We start from the raw sequence: 18,755 nt of genomic DNA, 5'->3' as shown, positions 1-18,755 counted from the left end.
GATGGTTCCAAAAATTAAATGCTGCTGGCTAAACACCAGCCGAGAACCATTAATGTAATATTTCATCACAATCCAATCAAAGGCGAGACAATGAGAGAAATAAGCTCCCAAATCTCTCTATTAACAGAGGAGTAGGTCCATGCACTGTAGAAAAAAGACTTGACATGCACAATCAATTAAATAAATTCTATTTGACGCTTCGATTATTTTAAAATAACATATAGGAGACAAGTCCTATATGTTTGGACTTGACTCCTATATAGGGGATTTGGCATGAAAAAGACGTGGCCAGGAAGAAGCACGTAAACAGTAGCATAGCAACTAAATACGATGGATACAAAGACGACGACAAGGCTGTTTTTTCTGAGTCACGCTAAACTACAAATCGACAAAGCTGTGAGTGTCCAAGGACGGCGAATCTCTTTGGAGCTCAGAGGTTGCTTGAGTTTTATGTTTTATATGCTGTAAGCATATACTGCGCTATTATTTTTTTTTATCGTTATATTTCCAATAAACCTGACAGATGATGCACAATGATAGCTCTCTGTAGACCTTCTTTATTGATCCGACTTTCCGCGATGACATCAACATTTTCAAAAAGAATTTAATCGAATGCAGTGGAACCTGTTTTTCCTTTTCCCTTTAAATGCTACTTTTTTGTCACGCATCATGCCAGTAGTTATGTGGTAGGTTGCACCGTCAGTTAAAAAGAATTGCGCAAAAGCTGTTCAGAGCAGTCGATTATAGAGGAAAGGATGCACAGTCCTCTTCCAACTTCCTGAATTCCTTTCCAAATACTTGAACTTACTTGTTTCAACCACTTGTAATTGCAATGTATTCATTAACCCTTCTGCATCCCTCACATTGACTTATTTTCCTCTTCTCTTCCTACTTTTCTCAAAACTGTAGCCTGGTAATGCGAGACTGATGTTGCGACTGTTGCAGTTGGTATCGTCAAATTTGATCTAGTAAATGTTTAAAGCAAAAACAGTGGATCGAATGAAAAAATACGTCATATCTGGATGACCCTATCTGTAGTGGGAAAGACACTATTCAGTTCATATGTGACATGGAGGGATTAATAAAGTCTATCTATCCATCTTATTTGTCCACGATGTTGCAATTCCTGCAGTTTGCCATGTCAGTTCAACAGCAATGCATGCTATAGTGTTGCGCTTGGCTTCAGCAGTGGTAACCAGGGCTACGAACCACTGTATTATTAGCAAACATTATCGACTATGAATAGGGCAACAACAATAGGTCAACGTCAACGACAAAAAAAAGATAATGGAAATCTTGTATAATTAATTAAATTATCAACTATTGTCACCCTACACGTTTTTTCCAGTGTAGTGAGGCATGACGGGTCAAATAATAACATCAGACTGTTGTTGTAAATTAGTGTCGGAGTCACAAGAGACGTCATATTGGCTTGTTTATGTTTATTTAATAAGCTTATTTTGGCTTCAAAGGAGAGCTTTAACGTTATGCTGAAAGTGGCTGATGTAACTATTTTAATTTAAATGCATGCAGTTCTACGGAGAGAGCAATGACAAAAGACCACTTGATTATTTATTTTTTGTATATATATAACACATTTATTTCAAAAAAGAACAAACGTTTCCTTTTTGTTTGAAGCAGCTCATTAGGAGTAAAGTTCAATAGCTTTGTAAATGTTTATTGAAGTACCCATCTTTCTTCTGTTTGTTCACATTTGCAGATATGTAAAGCAACGTCATGTTAAATTTAAATTGTTGGTGATGGTCGACCATTACGCTGTACGTTGTTAGTTGCAGTCCTACTATGAAGATGCAAGATCTTTGTGCCCATCCAATAAAACAGATGCTGTGTCTCAAATCGCATACTACTCTTAGTATACTAGAAGTTAGTATGCATCAGTTTAGTGTACGTACTAACTAGTACGCAAATTCTCCACAGATAGTATGTCAAATCAAACACTGCTGCTACACACTAACCGGCCAGCTGTTTGAACGCTATCGCCACCTGCTGGCAGCACGTTTTGCAACTTTGGAAAAATAAAAAAATAAAAATATGAGAATCAAATTATTCGCGAGATATTTAAGATGGTATCAGCACCAAAGACGTGTCATCCTTCAAATGCTGGTGAAAATGCATCTATAAGTATATAAATATATATATACACATTTATATATGACGTAACTTCCGTTTAAAACCTCATTAAGATGGCGGCTGTTTAGGGTGGTTAGTGTCCATCGAACCATACTCAGTTTTGTGGGCGTGTTAGTACACCAATTTATTGTGCATGGCGCACTAAATTTCGCATACTAAGAATTGAGACGCACTAACGCACTAAAAATACTAACTTTGAGTACGCTAGTATGCGATTTGAGACACAGCAAGAGTGATTTTTCTATATATAATTTCCTGCAATGATTGGTTTTGTTTTGACTACAAGGGTTATTTTAATTGTAAGTAGGTAAGTAAGTAAGTCATTTTTATTTGTATAGCGCTTTTCCAGACCAGGGTCACAAAGCGCTTAAACAATCAAAACAATATTTAATAAAGTATATACTTTACTAAATCAAGGAAAAGCCTGAACAAATAAAAATGTCTTAAGATGTTTCTTAAAGGAGTCAGTAGACTCCATCAAGCGCAAAGAGAGAGGAAGATCATTCCAAAGCTTAGGAGCAATTGTAGCAGAATGATAGTCGGATTGGGATTCTACTATACACCACGGTCCAAACTAATATGGCGAAACATATTTCATTTATTATCTGGATTAAATCAGAGGCCTCGAAGAATTCTGGATTACAGTACAATCCACATGAGGTGCTGAAGGATTAATTTGAACATCCATAATCAGATAATGTATGTGAATAGCGTCAGTTATCTACGAGCCGTTGTCGCATCTGTGCTTTTGAACCAGATGGGGCGAGGCCATTATCTCGTACGTGGGAGCGGAACGCACGTGCAGTCGCTCAATGCCTCGGTTTAATTACAGGATAAGATAGCAGAGATCTTTCTTGGAGTGCGTGATGTAAGAGAAGCATGAGAGAGCGGAGCTCCTGCAGCCGCAGACATCGGAGAAGTCGCTACTATAAATACAGTAGTATCGAGATCCAAGGATGGCCGACCATTAGATGGAAATAGATGATGTACATTAAGTGGGTATTATTGGAGTGAGGGGGAAAAAGACTTACCCTCTAATTAAAACTGTTGTTCTTATTAACTTAGGAGGGATTAGTAAACAGACGGAGCAGTATTACCTATTCATAGATCGTTTAATATTTAAAGGTTATTAGCATAAGTAAAAAAACACGATAATCCTTTATGGACTTGAGGGACATTCGGCCTAACTAACATAATGAACCTATTTTTGATCATATGAAGAAAAGGATGAGATAATTACGTTGCATTAAATAAGCCTTCAGTGCAGCCGAGACAAATTCCCTACACATACAGAGTTTTTGGAACGAGTCCTATCTCAAGGACTGAGGAATGTTTGATGGAAGTCATTAAAGTTCGGGCAGAAAGACTCTTCTTTTCTCATATTTAAGCACAGCTCCCAAGGTATGGAAGGAAAACCTCATGTCTAATTATTAAAGTTCCTATACTGTATTCTATGTTCATTTTAAATTCTTTTAGCATTCTTATATATATATATATATATATATATATATATATATATATATATATATATACTGTTTAGTTAACTTAAAGAATCTAGAATTTTGAACCTCAGGTCATAACAAACTAACTCTATATCTATCTTATGACAATAACTGCAGCCATGTGTGCACATTTTTGCAAAACCAGTGCACTTTTTAATTGCACCAACAACAAAAAAAGCATGATTTCTACCTCCTATTTAAGGTTGTTAACTAAAATTGTGCGAATAAATTAAAACTGCACGATCCTTTCAGTGAGCATACATACTGGGATGCATGCTGCTTTTGATAAAGATTTCACCGTGCGCAAACAGCCGCAATTTTGTTTTTGTAAGCATAACCCGCTTGCAAATCTGCCTTCTTAGCGAGCATTAGTGATCATCAGGCGCGGACAAAAGACAGTTAAAAGGACTCTCTTCAAAGAGCTATTGAATCCTATGAGCTCCCTGTGCTTTCACTCTTTAAGCGCTGAATTATGTTGGACAACTTTATATTTTTAGATGAGACTAGCTGGTACTATTGTCGAAAGAATAGGTCGCTAAATAATTTAATTTTTAATTACAGGCAAGATCCTGTTCATTATTCATCTGCAGATGTGCTAGGTACTCTCCCTGCTATAATTTATGCTTTGTTGACACTGGTATACTGATGACATACACTTGCATAGAACAGAGCATTATGATAACATTACTTCACCATAAAATCAGCTAAATACTTTGGTCAATTACAGACTCTGCTTGTATTTTTTAATAACTTATTTTACTTGTGTCCTACTCACCACTGACCCATATGGCCTCCGGGTCATGCACGGCAAATTCTGGCTTGTACAAATCTGACACCGTCAGTATGGACTTGCTGCTGCCAGGAAGCTCAGCTAAACACAAACAAACAAATCATTAGATTCATTGTTTTGTTTTTTTAAAGAATATTAGACAGTGGACATGCAATTACAGGTTTACGGTGACACTGAGATAAATGAAAAAATTATGCAGAGATGCAGAAGAATCATTACGCATATTCAGTAGATTACTTGAGCTTCAGTGCACAAGATAATTCACAAGACATTTTATGCACCAATAGTCACAGCACCACTAAATAAACAAGAAAAAAATTATAACTACTTGTAAATTATAGATCAAATTAAATTGAAATAGTACATTTTTGAAAGTTTATTTTTCTCTTAGCATTGGCACTGCTTCTAATTGTAACATCATTGTTTACCCAACGCAGCACATGATGACTATTTACTCAACCCTAGCTGGGAAGAACAAAGTGATCAGTCAGCAGGGTTTATTAGTTTGCAAGTGTTCAGAAATTATAAAATCCATCACGTCCCCCCTTGTAGTGTTAAGACAATGAAATCAATTGGAAAAAGTCTATTATACTAGAGATATAAAGTATAATAGTGTCCGTGTATATATCATTAAAAAGGTTTCAGACATTCTGAGGTTGTACTGTATATATTTTAACAAGTCAATTAAGATGAATATGAGTTTAATTAAGGGAAGAAAAACATTTTAAAAATTACAAATATGACAAAAAGAATACACAGTTCTAGAAAAAAAGAAGCATTTAATCATACAGCACAATTTACTTTGCTATTAAATGTAAAAAAAATGTTTTTTTGTAAATCTTGAAAAAATATTTTGGTAAATTTTGTTTTGTTAGCTGAATACATTTTTTTTTAATTATAACAAAAAGTTGAATTGGATTCCCGGTACATTTTTAGGTTATTTTGGTAACAGACAGCCAGTGAAACCAACCGCGTGTTCAAAACTGTTATGTAACACCCTTGGCTAATTTAAATATTTATAGACAAATATGACACTAGCTCCATCGTCTCAAAAAGTTTTCACGGCTGTGCAGGAATCTCAGTGGGCGGGACCACGGCTGAAGGTTGGTGCTTTTGGAAAGTGACGGCTAAATAATTCTGTAACAGCAGCAGACTTTACCGGGTGTGAGGAGCACCACTGACATGGTGATGAGAGAACAGACAGCCACAATCACCAGCAACGAGATTGCGATGCCTTTCCAGTTCCTCTGTGTCGGGCTGACATCCACAAACTCCTGTAAAAAACAAGGAAATTGACAACAAAAAAATCAGGGTGAGAAAAGGTTTTTTTCTTGAAAGGTGCTTCTGAGGCTTATCTCTGTTCTTAAGATGAATAATTAACATACAATTATATTGAAAAATATTCCTTTGATTTAACACCTAATTTTGAAACAGGCACTACAATTTAATTTCACATTACAGATAAAACATCTTCAAAGCGACAACTCTGGAAAATTTTGTGCCACATTAACGGCATAGAGTCTCTCGTGAAATGTTCACTTTAGACACAGACAGCAGCAAGTTCAAGTCTAAGAGTTGGAAAATAAAAAGGATACAAAGATTAATATGGAATAGAATCATCTTTTCAGTCCACTCTTGCCCCAGTCACTCTTTAAACAGCTTAATAGCACAAGGAATGAATGAGTCCCTGAGTCTATTAGTTTTGCATCTGGGAAGGAGCATTCATGCTCCATCTGCTTCTCTGCTCACTGATGACAGTGTTCAAAGGATGACTGTCATCATCCATGATGGACAGAATGAGAGGTTAAAATGATATTTCACCCAAAATTAAAACATCACTCATTTTTGGGTTGGGATTATTTACGTAAAAATGTAAACAAGTCTATATTTTACGTTTGTTTGAGGCAGAAGTTTGAATAATTTGAGCCATATAAACAGGAAATACTTAAGCAAATATAGCGAGCTCTTCCAGTGCAGACAGTTGACTGTCTGCGCTCTGGACGTGCTCGCAATATTTACCCTGAATACTTCCGTAGTTATTTTTTGAATGCCACAAATGATCATAAAATACAGACTTGTTTAATTTTTCTGGAACAATTCTACTTGCTGAGTCTTCATACAAGATAGATGGAGGTATTTGGATGATTTAAGCATATTTTTGGAGGAAGATGAACTGAGCTCCCTTCCTACATTAAAAATGAACAAACATTTTTGTCTATAACTCTAAAAAAGAACAGATTACACTCGAAATAACCCCAACCCTTAGTCAACATGTGGGTGAGTAGAAAATGAGAGGAAAGTTTAAATTTTGGGTGAACTATCAGATCATTTAGGTAAAAAACAGGATAGAAAAATGGAATGTCACAAATATAAAATACACAATTCTTATATTTTCTTTATTTATTATCTGAATAACATTAGAATTATATAGAAAAAAGAATAAGAATATTTTTAACCTATCGGTTATCTCAGAGTCCATCAATCAATCAATATACTTTATAGATCTCCATAGAGAAGGTGACCCGAAGGCCTGAAAACAAAAGTATTTGTTATGTACATTTGTGTGGCTGGAAAGTTGTTCACCTTCACACCGAGGCAACACATTAACACATTTGTTTTCACCTTGACCCTGAGATAGAAGGACAAAAAGAAAACGAAAATAGCACTACAGCAAAAAAACGAAAGTAGAGACCAGTTGTTAAATAAATATTTCAATAGTATCCTAGAAAAAATCTTGAGTTTGTTTAAAAAAGCAACAGAAAAATCAAAGCAACATAAAGTGAATGTATGACCTTTTGTTCACGTGACAATTGTGTGAAACAAAAATGAGATATGTTTTTTATTCAAAAGAGAGACACTTAAAAGCTTCATAGTAGTTCTGTTCACTTTGTTTTAAAAAATACTCAGGAGCTCTGAGTGCACCTCCTCCAAAAATAAAGGTGGATGTTCCTGAAATCCCAAAACAACATTTTCTGTCACGTGTGCTAAATCCACCAGGAGGAGGTCTGTGAAGGTTTCTTGCCCGGAGATAAGTGGTCATTAACAGCTAGATGAACATGGAGGTCACATGTGAAGCGATCTGCACTAAACCTTCAGGTTATGATACGTATCACAGTCTGAAGGCCCTTCATCACATATTCTACACAGTTTAATTCCAGTTCCTCTCGACATGAAGCTCCGCACAACTCTGGACTGTTAACACTGTCGCTTGAAACTCAAATATATGCCTATGGGATGAAAACTTGGGAGTAGTTGTCATGGCCCAGGTTACATCAGAGGAAAAGGTTCCTATCCTGAAAAAGCCTTTGAGCGGGAAAATGGGCAGGAGTGATGCAAAGAAGGGATTTAGGCTCATCCTCGGATTTATAATCGATGCTGTGAGTTTTTTCCAGCAGTGACGCAGCAGGAGGGAAGAGCTGTCAGACTTAATCTTTCACCTTTCTTAAAGGCCTGAGAGAATTAAGTGCTGGAATAATGAAGGTGCAAATCCTTGTTCACACAGTGTGTCAACGACAATGTGGCTTCGGCAACAAATGAAACGTCATATAAGCTGAATGATGAGCGCAGTGTTTCCCTCGGACTGAGGAGAAGATGGGGGCGCCATAGTCTTATTTTCAACACCATAGAGGTAGTCTCTCCCAAACCCCTGTTGGCCATTGTCAATCAAAATTATGATAAAATATTTTCGGGGGACGTGAAGGACAGATGAGATGAGACAATAAGAAAAAAGTGGTGATGAATAAAAAAAAATAAAAAAACACGAAAAGAAAACATTTAAGTCAATAATTGTTTAACCCTTGTGCAATGTCGGGTCAATGTGACCCGGTTGACGAAAAGACAAGACAAGGAATTACTCAAACACATTTGTTCTCAGGCCTTAGGGTCACCTTAACCCAGAGATAACACAAGGGTTAATATGATAGTTTATTTTATTGTTTAAAACAAATACACTTTCTTCGTATCAATTGACAAGGCAAGATCATTTACTAAGTGCATTCAATAAAGTAGGTTAGACAAATAAAGAATTTACTAAATTAAAATCATTTAAAAAAACAAGAAAACAGTGTTTTGTAAGCTGGAATTAAAGTCTCTAAGATAACAAAAAATGAAGTTTAAAAGTTCATATTCTGGGTTAACTTGACAAGCAATTAAAACCAAAAACCCGCCTCCCACCCCCTCCTCGCCGTCCAAAATAACTCTTGGAAACACTGCAGTGTGTCATCATCAACTGTGACTTTCACCAAAAGTGTATTATTGGCATGTTCAGCGTCTAAGACACGTCGTCACATGATCACTTCGCAGGTCTCGTCACAAGCAGCTCACAAGCCTCACACATTAAAAACATAGAGACGAGCAATCGCAGCCATACAAAATCCTTGAGAACATTGAAATCAGAAATAGTTGACAACAAAACACCATTACCACTTATCCCCTCCTGATCCTTTTAAGACCTTTTATACACAACCTTGGATTCTAGGGAGGCTCTATATTAAGTGACTTTTGATGTGGTGGATCTGAGTCTTCCTCTAAGCTGAAAAGCTGTGATTCTGAAGCATTTTTTTTCCCTGTTTAGAGCAGCATACGGACACACCAAAACTCAAATACCACGACTAGTTATCGGATAACAGCGCAAAACTACAGAAACAAAAGTTAGTGCATTCAAAAGTTCAAACCATGTCTCTATCGACCATCTTTCTTATTCTGATTTAACTTTATGATTTGGATGTCAATGTTTTGGCGTTTCGAGACTCCGTTTGATTTGATATTTGGGGAGTCAAGATTTAATATAAATTCATCAATACAATGTATACTCTGTTATTGAGATGAATCAAAACAAATGAATAATAAAAGAAGATTTGCGATGAGGTACAGTAGGTTTAAACTGTTTAAATAAATTGATAATAACTTTAAATGTGTTTCTATAGTAGTCTGAGATACATATTCCGTCATTTTTTCTGAGAGAATGTTGAACAAATCACTGTAGTGACAATATTTTTTTTGTATTTTAAATGTTTATATTGCAGACAAAACCTTGTATCACAGAAAAATGACACCAATTTGGTGCAGATTGCGTTGTTTTTACTGGAAGTGGCTGCTGTCACTTCTTTAATAAGGGAGGTTTATAAATCAATCCTTCAGTAAAAATAGATTATTTTTCCCTATTCATATTGTATGGTTTGGACCATGTGTGGCATGATATTCACTCAAGGGCACCCAGGCCAGATTTGGGACATGAGTAAATAAGGATAATGCAGCAGGTTTCCGTTCATCAAGGTGCGAAAGCCAAAACCTAAATTTGCGAAAAGCCCTTGAAAAAATCTAATGACGTTTTCACCTCCCAGACCTGCATGATTTTGAAAATTCACATTAAAATTGAAACCTTAAATAATTAAAAAATACAAAATAATAATGCAGCCGATTTCTCTTAAACCTATTGCCTGTCCATCGATGCACTTTTCACACCTATTTCTGAATCAAGCACGAGTGTATTACAAGGGAGACTGTTTAATTTATGAAGCAGCAAAAATGATTCAAATAACTCACACACAGCATCAGATTGTTTGCACACCAATGGTCCATCTACTGCGTAATGAGTATTAGTTCAACATCTCTGGGCTAATTCTCTGCATGTGTGTGTTTTTCTTGTGTCTATGTGTGTGTGAGAGATATACCAAACCTGCAGATTTTAGATTTCAACTCCTGAGAAAGGATTAAGTCATAGAGATCCCTGAGTATATTCAGTATTTAAGAGATTTCACTAATAACAAGTCAGAAAATAGAAAGTAGAAAAAAAATATTTTGGTTCTCAGATAATATTTATTTACATGCTTCTATTATATGTATTATTTCAAATGTTGTTTTAATAGAAATTGCAATAACAACACGTCAAATATAGAGTAGTAAACCGGACATTAGTTTAAGGGAAATGATCTCAAGAGTATCTTAATGGATATTGACAGAAATATATTTGCACTGGCTTCTAAAGAAGGTCATGGTTTATAGCTTTTTTTTTCTTGCTTGGCGTTTAATAATTGAGTGCAAGTTTAAATGCCTGTTAATAGACATGAAATAACTCGGTAATAACAGTGAGATCAATACCATAATATAAATCAATCATCCTAGATATTCAAGAGGGTTAAAGAGATGACAAGAGAAACATAAGTAGCTAAACTGATCCTGCATCCAACTTTATGAACCCCTGCAAAGCAAGCATTATGGACGCGTTAAACTGTGACAAAAACGTAAGAAAATATAAATAATAGTAAAACAAGTGTCGTATCTGTCCACGTTCTCTCCGCAACTGTCACTAAGAATGACGTAGGCAGCGATTTCTACGGTTAAAAAAAGAAAGAGTCTCTGATGGTTTTTTTTTACCTCATCCTGTTGCGCATCTTTCGCCTTTTTCTTGCTCGTTTCTTTGGAGGCTGTCATGGTTCCGAACTCCGTCTGCTTCCTCCGTCAGAAGCTCTCGGTTGTAACATCTCACCCTTCATGAGAGCCAATTTAACGGGAGCAGCAAGTTCCCGGGAACCTACACACGTCTTCCCTTTTCCGGATTTCAAAGTAAAAGTCTGTTGTTGAACACTGACGTCAATGGTGTTGTTGACCCTGAACGATCGCCGTTTATTCTTTTGTCACGACAGAAAAACGGCAAAATGTATTAAATGTATAAAAATCACGACGACTAGTTTGTTCAGTGACATAATTTAGATGTAATTGCCTTTTGTTAAAACCCATATAATGATGTTCTGTGCAACCTGAATGATACAGAATGTGTTAAAATGAAGAATTCTCAAAATTGATTGACCTTATGATACAAGTATAAAAAGAATACATTTGTTATTCAACTTATGTATTCTGACATTTTTTTCCATTTTCGGAGACGTCGATTTTCGGCCATTTTTTAAAGTTTGAGTGATAAAAATAGGTTGAATTCTACCTTTTTTCGAGCCTTCGAAAAACATTTTACACTTTTGGGAAACAATTTTTTGCGCTCACATGGTCCGTCTGATATCATCAAATAATATCCTCTGTTTGTTTGAGGGTCAACAACAAGCTACTTTAAAGGGCACCTAATGTGTTGATTTAAATTGTTCTAGGACCTCTATTATACTCATCAGTATGTTTCTTTTTGCACAAAACTCTCATTTAATAAAGATATTTACTTTAGAAAATACGCTTAAGCCCCGCCCACTTAAAATGCCCTGTTTTGGCTGAGAAGAATCGTCTCGTCCAAGCAACCACGCCCACTCTGCTCTGACTGGTCAAAAAACTCGAGTTGCATTCAAGGACTCATGTAAATTTCAAACTCACCCCTGAAACTCCTTTTTTGTAAATTAAAAATGAATAATAAATATAAGGTTTGCTGCTGGATGTAAACATTACAAAAACACCTAAAGGCAGAAGTAACTCTCACCATGTTTACATAAATATTTATTTTGTTTCACGATTAACATTAAGGTACTTAACCGGTTTAGGGCTTTCCACCAGAGTGATGTCAGAATGTATAATTTAAACCATAATCTCGTTTGGAGAGATTTCAGAAAGGGGAGAACTTTATTAAGTATTAACTTCAAAACGGAGCAACTTCATAAAGAATGACCGACTGCATTTTGACGAGGAAGACTTCAACATTTAGAACATTTAGAACTGAATAAGTCAGGAGAGTTAGGTTTTCACATAAGGTGCCGTTTAAGGGCACCGTGTGACCCAAAGGGTTACCATCAATTTGGTACACACAGAAATAACTGAATGTATATTATTATGGATGATCAAATATATTACTCTACTATACGTAATGAATACCAACAAAAAGTAAATAAAAAATGAAACAAGATAAGATGGTTATTGTATGAAAACATTTTTTTAATATATCCATGGGCTCCTCCTTTGGCTCCTTCTTGGCAGCAGGTTGGTGACCCCTGCTCTAGAGGTTCCATCCATCTCATGTGTCTGCGTACAGAGGCATTGCCAGGCTAGCCTAAAGAAACCATGTTTTTGTGGTGAAGAGCCTCTCAGCCGAGACCAAGACACTACCAACACCACGGCAAACCAAGTGAATCCCAAGACTTTTCTTAATCAAGACCAAGGCAGAGAAAAACAAAACTAGTTAATTATTGTTATTCAAAGATGATCAGTAGTTTTCCTCACTAATATTGAGTTATATGTAATAGAAACCGTGTTTCAAAATAATACCAGTGGTGCCTGAAGAAAATGTGTGCGACTGTAGTCTCATGATATGCTTGAATGGCCCTTTTTAACGTTGTTTTACAGGCCAAGCGTGAAATTGACCGTGAAGTTTAGAGAGAACACTCCAGATTTAAGTGGCTTATGAGTGAATAAACCCAAACAACGGAAAGCTTGACAGCAGTACCATGTTGGTGCTTTTGTGTTAAAATGTTGTAAATCTACAATTGATCCAACCACACGCTGTTGTCTCTTTTTTTGTGTTCGTACAGGCGTCACGCTGTCAAGAAAGATAGCGAGAGACGCTTAGACCAGCCTGATGTTGCCGTGGTTGGCCCAGTTTAGGTAAAAAGGACCAAAGTTTATGATCATGAAAAAAAATAAACAAATAGAATTGAACGTGTCAATACAAGCGTGCGGAATGTCAAGTGTGGCGTGAGGTGGAAGAATTGGATCGAATTGTGTGACTGTCACACTCAAAGCGTGACACTTGGCAGCATTGACATTATGATGGTGTATAAGGACGCCAAAATGGAACCTGTTAAGAGACATGCTTATGAAGCATATTTCAAACACAAGGCTATCATAGCCACAGAAGAACAGGGAAAATAGAGTAGATGCGAGATAATTCAACATCCATTAATTAATGGTAGAGAAAGGAATAAAGTGCCTTAGATTCTGGTGCACATTATATATGAAAATAGACCCATTCATTGATATGATTGCTAATAATTCATGCCTTATAGCCTGAAAAAAAAGGTACATGGCCGATGTCTGCTTTCTTTCAAATCTATTAGTTTCTTATTTTAAAAGGATAATTAATTTCTTACATGTTTTTCCTGTCTTGAACCACATCTCGTGATCATGGGTCAGAAGAACAAAGGCTGACACCTCAATCTCTAAGACTTAAGATGCAGGATCTTTCTTGCCATACCACACCGCATCCTTCCGTCACTCAAGAGTCAGAGATTTTTAAGACATCTGCCCGGGGCGGGAACACACTAAAGCAAGAGGGCAAATCTTCACCCCCTTTTCCATACCCTACGAGAATTCATACATTCAACATTGATATGCATATTGCTATATGTGACACAGTCAGTGTGCGTCTAAGATCTTAAAGTCTGTGTACATTTCGTGAAACAGGTTTTTTTCCAGGCTCTCAATATTAATGAGTCGTCCAGTTCATTCTCAGGACACGACCCATCAACCCTGAGTAAGAAGAAACCATGACAGAAAAAAACAGCTGCAAATAAATACGTGAGTGAGTCTGCCTTAGTTGCAGTATTGATGTTGTACTTCTCTATGCTTTGTTACTGATGCTCTGTTTGAATATTCTTTCTGTGCTAATGATGGCATCATTTCAGCTCGGCCAGCGTGTCACATCAGACACTAAAAGCTACTCTAATTGTGATGTGTGGTGGTTGCATACCACAAGGAAAATGAATGATGGGATTACACCCTCAAGAGACGCCAGCGATGCTTCTTATGACAACCCTCCAGAGTAAAGTGGCACGAGACAATCGGGCAGATCAGTAACCAGCTGGCCTTTCTGGCTGGCAAGTGACTCATTGCAAACAGATAGGTGTTAGAGAGAAGGCCCCCAAGACACACCACACACCGAGAGACATTGACAATTCCATCTAAAAATACTGTGAAGGGGTGACAGTACGATGAGGCCTCTGGTTATGTGTTCTGATTAGTGCTTCTACCAATAGAAGTCACTCCATGATCATTTGTTTTTTTAAAGCTTCTTTATTCCATTTAAATTTAGCGTACAACAAGACAACCAAGTAGAAAGGTATATGTGGCCCCCAAAACTGGAAATATTAACATTCACCCATGAGCCTGTGTGGTTTAATAGGCTGCTTCTAAAACTGTGATAGAGATTATCAACCGTTTATTTGAAAATGCAGAAGCATGAGGGTATTTGTTGATAGTAAATCAAAATATTTTTTTAATTAACTAATTTTACAATTGAATATATAAAAATGACCTGCTATTCTAAGAGCATTTTATGTATTATATAATCCAATTATATAATTTCAGCACATAACACTTGAAATTGAATTATTCATCTGGAATCTCTTTTTACTTTAATCTTCATGTTGATGAAATCACAACTTGCTCTGCTAAAGAAGCTTTAACTTTGACTGAAGCCTTTCATTTTTAGTAACATGTTTCTGAACCCACTCTCCAAAAAGACTACACTTTAGACTTAGTTTTTACTTTAGGCCTGGACATTTCTAATGTATCTGTACATGATTTCCATCTGAATGATCATTCTCTTGTTTTGTTTAACCTGGACTTAATCCCTGAAACTAAGCCCTTGAAAGTTAGGACTCAGAGGCATGTAATCCCAGCCATACTGCAGACAGTTTTTCTGCTATGTTTGACGCTCTTTTCTTCAACGATTGCCTTAACGTGGACAGTTTGATTCACTGTTTCACTACTCATTGTGTTGAAATACTGGATCAAGCGGCACCTGCTAAATCTAACTTGACAATTCAGAAAAAAACGGTGTCCTTGGACAAATGAAGATCTCCTGAGTGTGAAGAGACTTTGTCGAAAGACTGAGCATTTCTGGAAGTCCACTAAACTTGAGGTGCACAGACTTCATTTCAGGGATCTGATGTCCTCATACAATGAGATGATGGAAACTGCCAGATCTGATTACATTGGGAAACTGGCAACAGCAAATAAGAAGACCCCCAGAGTATTACACGATAAATTCTCTTGTGTGTCCTACTCCTCAAATCACCCCTGTCTTCTGTGAAGCTGACAGCAATGCATTGTTGAGATTTTTAACTGACAAAATTGAATTGATCAAAGGTGAATCGCTCCCCTTTTGTGTGGAACCGCTGCTATCACTGCGCCTGTCTCCACATTGTTGTTCTCCTTCAACGTTGTAACTCTGGATAATATTTCGGCACTGGTGAGCAAGATGAAACCCTTCTCTTGCTCGTCAGATGTCCTTCCATGTAGGCTCTTTATTAAAGCGTTTGATGTAATTGGCCCCTGGGTTACCAAAATGGTAAACCTCTCCCTTTCAATAGGGGTTTTTCCCAATGCATTTAAGCATACCATTGTGGAGCCTTTACTGAAAAAGCCCTTCTAAGGATTTATTTATTTCCTCCATGAACTACTTATGTTAATGCATTTTTTTCTAAATAATGTTGCGCTTTATGAGATCAATAGTGGTGCTTTTGTGTGTGTGTGTTGCTTTAGTGTGTGAGTGTTTGACGCTGAAGGGCGTGTGTGTTTGTTGCTAAAGCGCGTAGTTTGTGTGTGTGTGGGGGGGGGGCGATGCGGAGCGTGTGTGCTGTTGCCATGTAAACCACACAGACTGTAGTCGGAGTGATATTTTGATGTAATGCACTGATGTTGTGTTCATCTGATGATGATCTTAACGTGTTATTGACCTATGACAGTACACGGTCAGATCCCTTCTGGTGTATAAATAACCTTAAGGAGTTATTGAGAGGTGGATTCATTCAAACGTGCGCCACTGAAGGCCTATGTGTGAAATGCAGGGCCCGCCACTGGACTACTGAAACAGTTTATTTTCAAGAAGGAGCTGTCTTGCTTGCAGTTAATACAAAACTCTTCAGCAAGTATTCTCACCCGCTCTAGTAGAAGAACTCACATTTCTCTGATCCTTAAAACTCTTCACTGGCTGGTTCTTACTTTCAGATCTATTCATGGTCAGTCTCCTCCTTACATCAGTGATCTGATCCAGCCTTACATCCCAGCTCGGGCTCTTAGGTCTGTGGATCAGAATCTACTGATGGTTCCACACATGCGCTTCCAGACCAGAGCAGAGAAATTCTTCCAGGCTTTTGCTCCTAAGCTTTGGAACGATCTTCCTCTCCCTCTGCATTTAATGGAGTCTACTGACTCCTTCAAGAAACATCTTAATACATTGTTATTTGTTCAGACTTTTCCCTGATTTTCTGGGACTCCTGTCTTTTTCTTATGTGTCTTTATCTTTTGAAGTATATATTTTAACTGTGTATTGTTTTGGATTGTTAAAGCGCTTTGTGACACTGATCTAGGAAGGCGCTTTAGAAATAACCATTACTTACTTACTTACTTACTTATCAAGTTGCCCCTAAAACCCTTCACTGAGAGGTACTGACCAGTAATTTTGTCAAGCAGTTTATACAAAACAAAGTTAATACAAAACAAGATTAAATATTGTATTGCATGACCAGGTTTGAGACAGTTGTTCTAAAGCAATTGGTGTAATTATTATAAAAATCCAAAACATCCCTTTAGCGATAGGAGCAAAGCATTGAATACAGACCTGGACGTTTTTAATATTAATATTAAATTCTGCAATGACCATCATACACTTAAAGAGATTTTGCAGTTCAGCAAAAGGCAAAGTAGTAAGATAAATAGAGGAGATTAAACAATGTAGCTGCAGACAGAGAGGCAGTATCGTGAAGGGATGAAGATGATGCAAAGATACGCCGAGCTCGGTTTTGACTCTCTCTTGTCTCCATTAAATATTTAAGGGCTAGAATCAGGGAGCACACGATCTCCCTCTGACCTCTACTTTGTTTGAGTGGATACATCCATTACATGTGTTCATGTCATGATGTGTAGTGCAGCCGTGCCCTGTACAGGCTTAGTTAAAGTTTTAGAAGTCTTTAAAAAAAAATGATGTTCTGTTCTCATGCCCAAGCTTTTCTTGGCAACGTCATGGCCTTGCAGTGATGGAACATCCTTTTCGTGGAAACACAATGATGCCAGCGGTGCTTGGCGAAGTGAAAAAGCAGTCACGATGTTACAGCTGAGGCTCCTTCAAGGTTCCTCTCTTCTGTCTAATCAAAGATGAAGTCCATCTGAGACGTAGGTGAGTGTAATTAACCTGCTGTCAGGATTGGAACCCGCCAGGCATGGAGCGACGACCGCTGAGGTTTGGTCAGAGTGAGTTGTTTTGATAAGAACAGCTCTGAGCCCATTAGCAGCCACTCACTGAATGAAAGTGAAGTCCTGATAAGACCAGGTTGAAGGCTAATTTCAGTTGGGAGTACATTCTGACAAAAACAAAGCGGCTGCCTCCTAGTGAAAATTGGTCCAGTTGTGGCCCCTTGAATGTGTTCCTGCCCCCTAATGGGGTCACAGTAAATATATAAAATTGACATTAATATTTTGTTGCGTAATCATAATGAAGTTTAAAAAAAAAATCAAGTTTTGAATAAAAAGAAACCTGATCAAAATGGGAATCAGAATTGTTTTTAATTTCACTGCTGGTTGATTTGACTTGAAACGAGTGGGCAGTTACAATAATGTTTATGAGTGTGATTGAAGAGGGAAAGTAACTGTTGTAATGGCCGGAGGTTCTGGTTCGGATTGACTGCACTCTGAGGGGAGAGGTAATAATGATCATAATAATAATAATCATAATAAATAGTACTTAACTAATTTTTACAACTTTCTTTCATGATTTTTACTCTGTGCCTTTTGGGGCTTTTTTAGCAGTCCAAAATGCATGGAAATGCATGGAAGAAAATCCGAAATATTTTGAATGTTAATAAATATTGCAATGTTATTGCTGAAGTACTCAAAAACATTCCAGAAACATGACTTACTCATCAGAAGCCTCTCTCTCATTTGGTAAACACATATCCATGTGGTATGTGGCAGCAGAGGTTCCACGACATTGCAGTTACACTGTTCTGACACCGGAGGGAGCCAGAAACAACGGGTACATATGAAAACCCATACTATATCGTGAGCAAGGCTACATTCAACATACTGTATATGTTTCAATGCAAAAGCACAAACTGAAAAAAAGACAGCCTGCAAACAAACAAATCCTGATATGATACGTACATCTTTCGTGAAAAAGAAATTTTATATCTGTAGGCAGTTAAGATGAAATATATGTGAAACTAAATGTTGTTAATTGTATTATTATTATACAGAAAATAAACAAAGTGTTTGAATGATTAGTAGAAAAAGTTCAACCAAACAAATTTGGAAACTTCCTAGAGAGATCATAAGTATATGAGGAAGTAAAGTGTAGCTTAAATTCTAAAATTACCACAGAAAAAAGGCATGTTAAAGAATGAGATACAAATCAAAACACAAGAAGATGATATAAAAAATAAAAACTG

General features: G+C 37.0%; 1 protein-coding gene across 2 annotated transcripts in view; it reads right to left on the bottom strand.

Moving 5' to 3' along the window:
* The window catches only part of LOC148079911 (inactive dipeptidyl peptidase 10-like), a 50,758-nt gene that overhangs the window by 22,857 nt on the left and 9,146 nt on the right, over positions 1–18,755 (bottom strand). The window contains exons 1-3 of one of the 2 annotated variants that reach the window (XM_087791656.1): positions 10,819–10,941; positions 5,603–5,717; positions 4,429–4,524 (exon numbers count right to left, since the gene is read on the bottom strand). In XM_087791656.1, the coding sequence (XP_087647782.1) occupies positions 4,429–4,524; positions 5,603–5,717; positions 10,819–10,875 (268 nt within the window). In that variant the 5' untranslated portion in view covers positions 10,876–10,941. Of the gene's footprint in view, positions 1–4,428; positions 4,525–5,602; positions 5,718–10,818; positions 10,942–18,755 lie in introns of those variants that run through there. The other variant, XM_087791655.1, reaches the window with a different exon arrangement.

Source organism: Callionymus lyra, chromosome 5 (assembly GCF_982586985.1).
Source record: "Callionymus lyra chromosome 5, fCalLyr1.hap1.1, whole genome shotgun sequence".
In the NCBI taxonomy this organism is placed as follows: domain Eukaryota; kingdom Metazoa; phylum Chordata; class Actinopteri; order Syngnathiformes; family Callionymidae; genus Callionymus; species Callionymus lyra.
The sequence above is the reverse complement of the archived record's forward strand: the minus strand, read 5'-3'. Positions and strand labels throughout refer to the sequence as shown.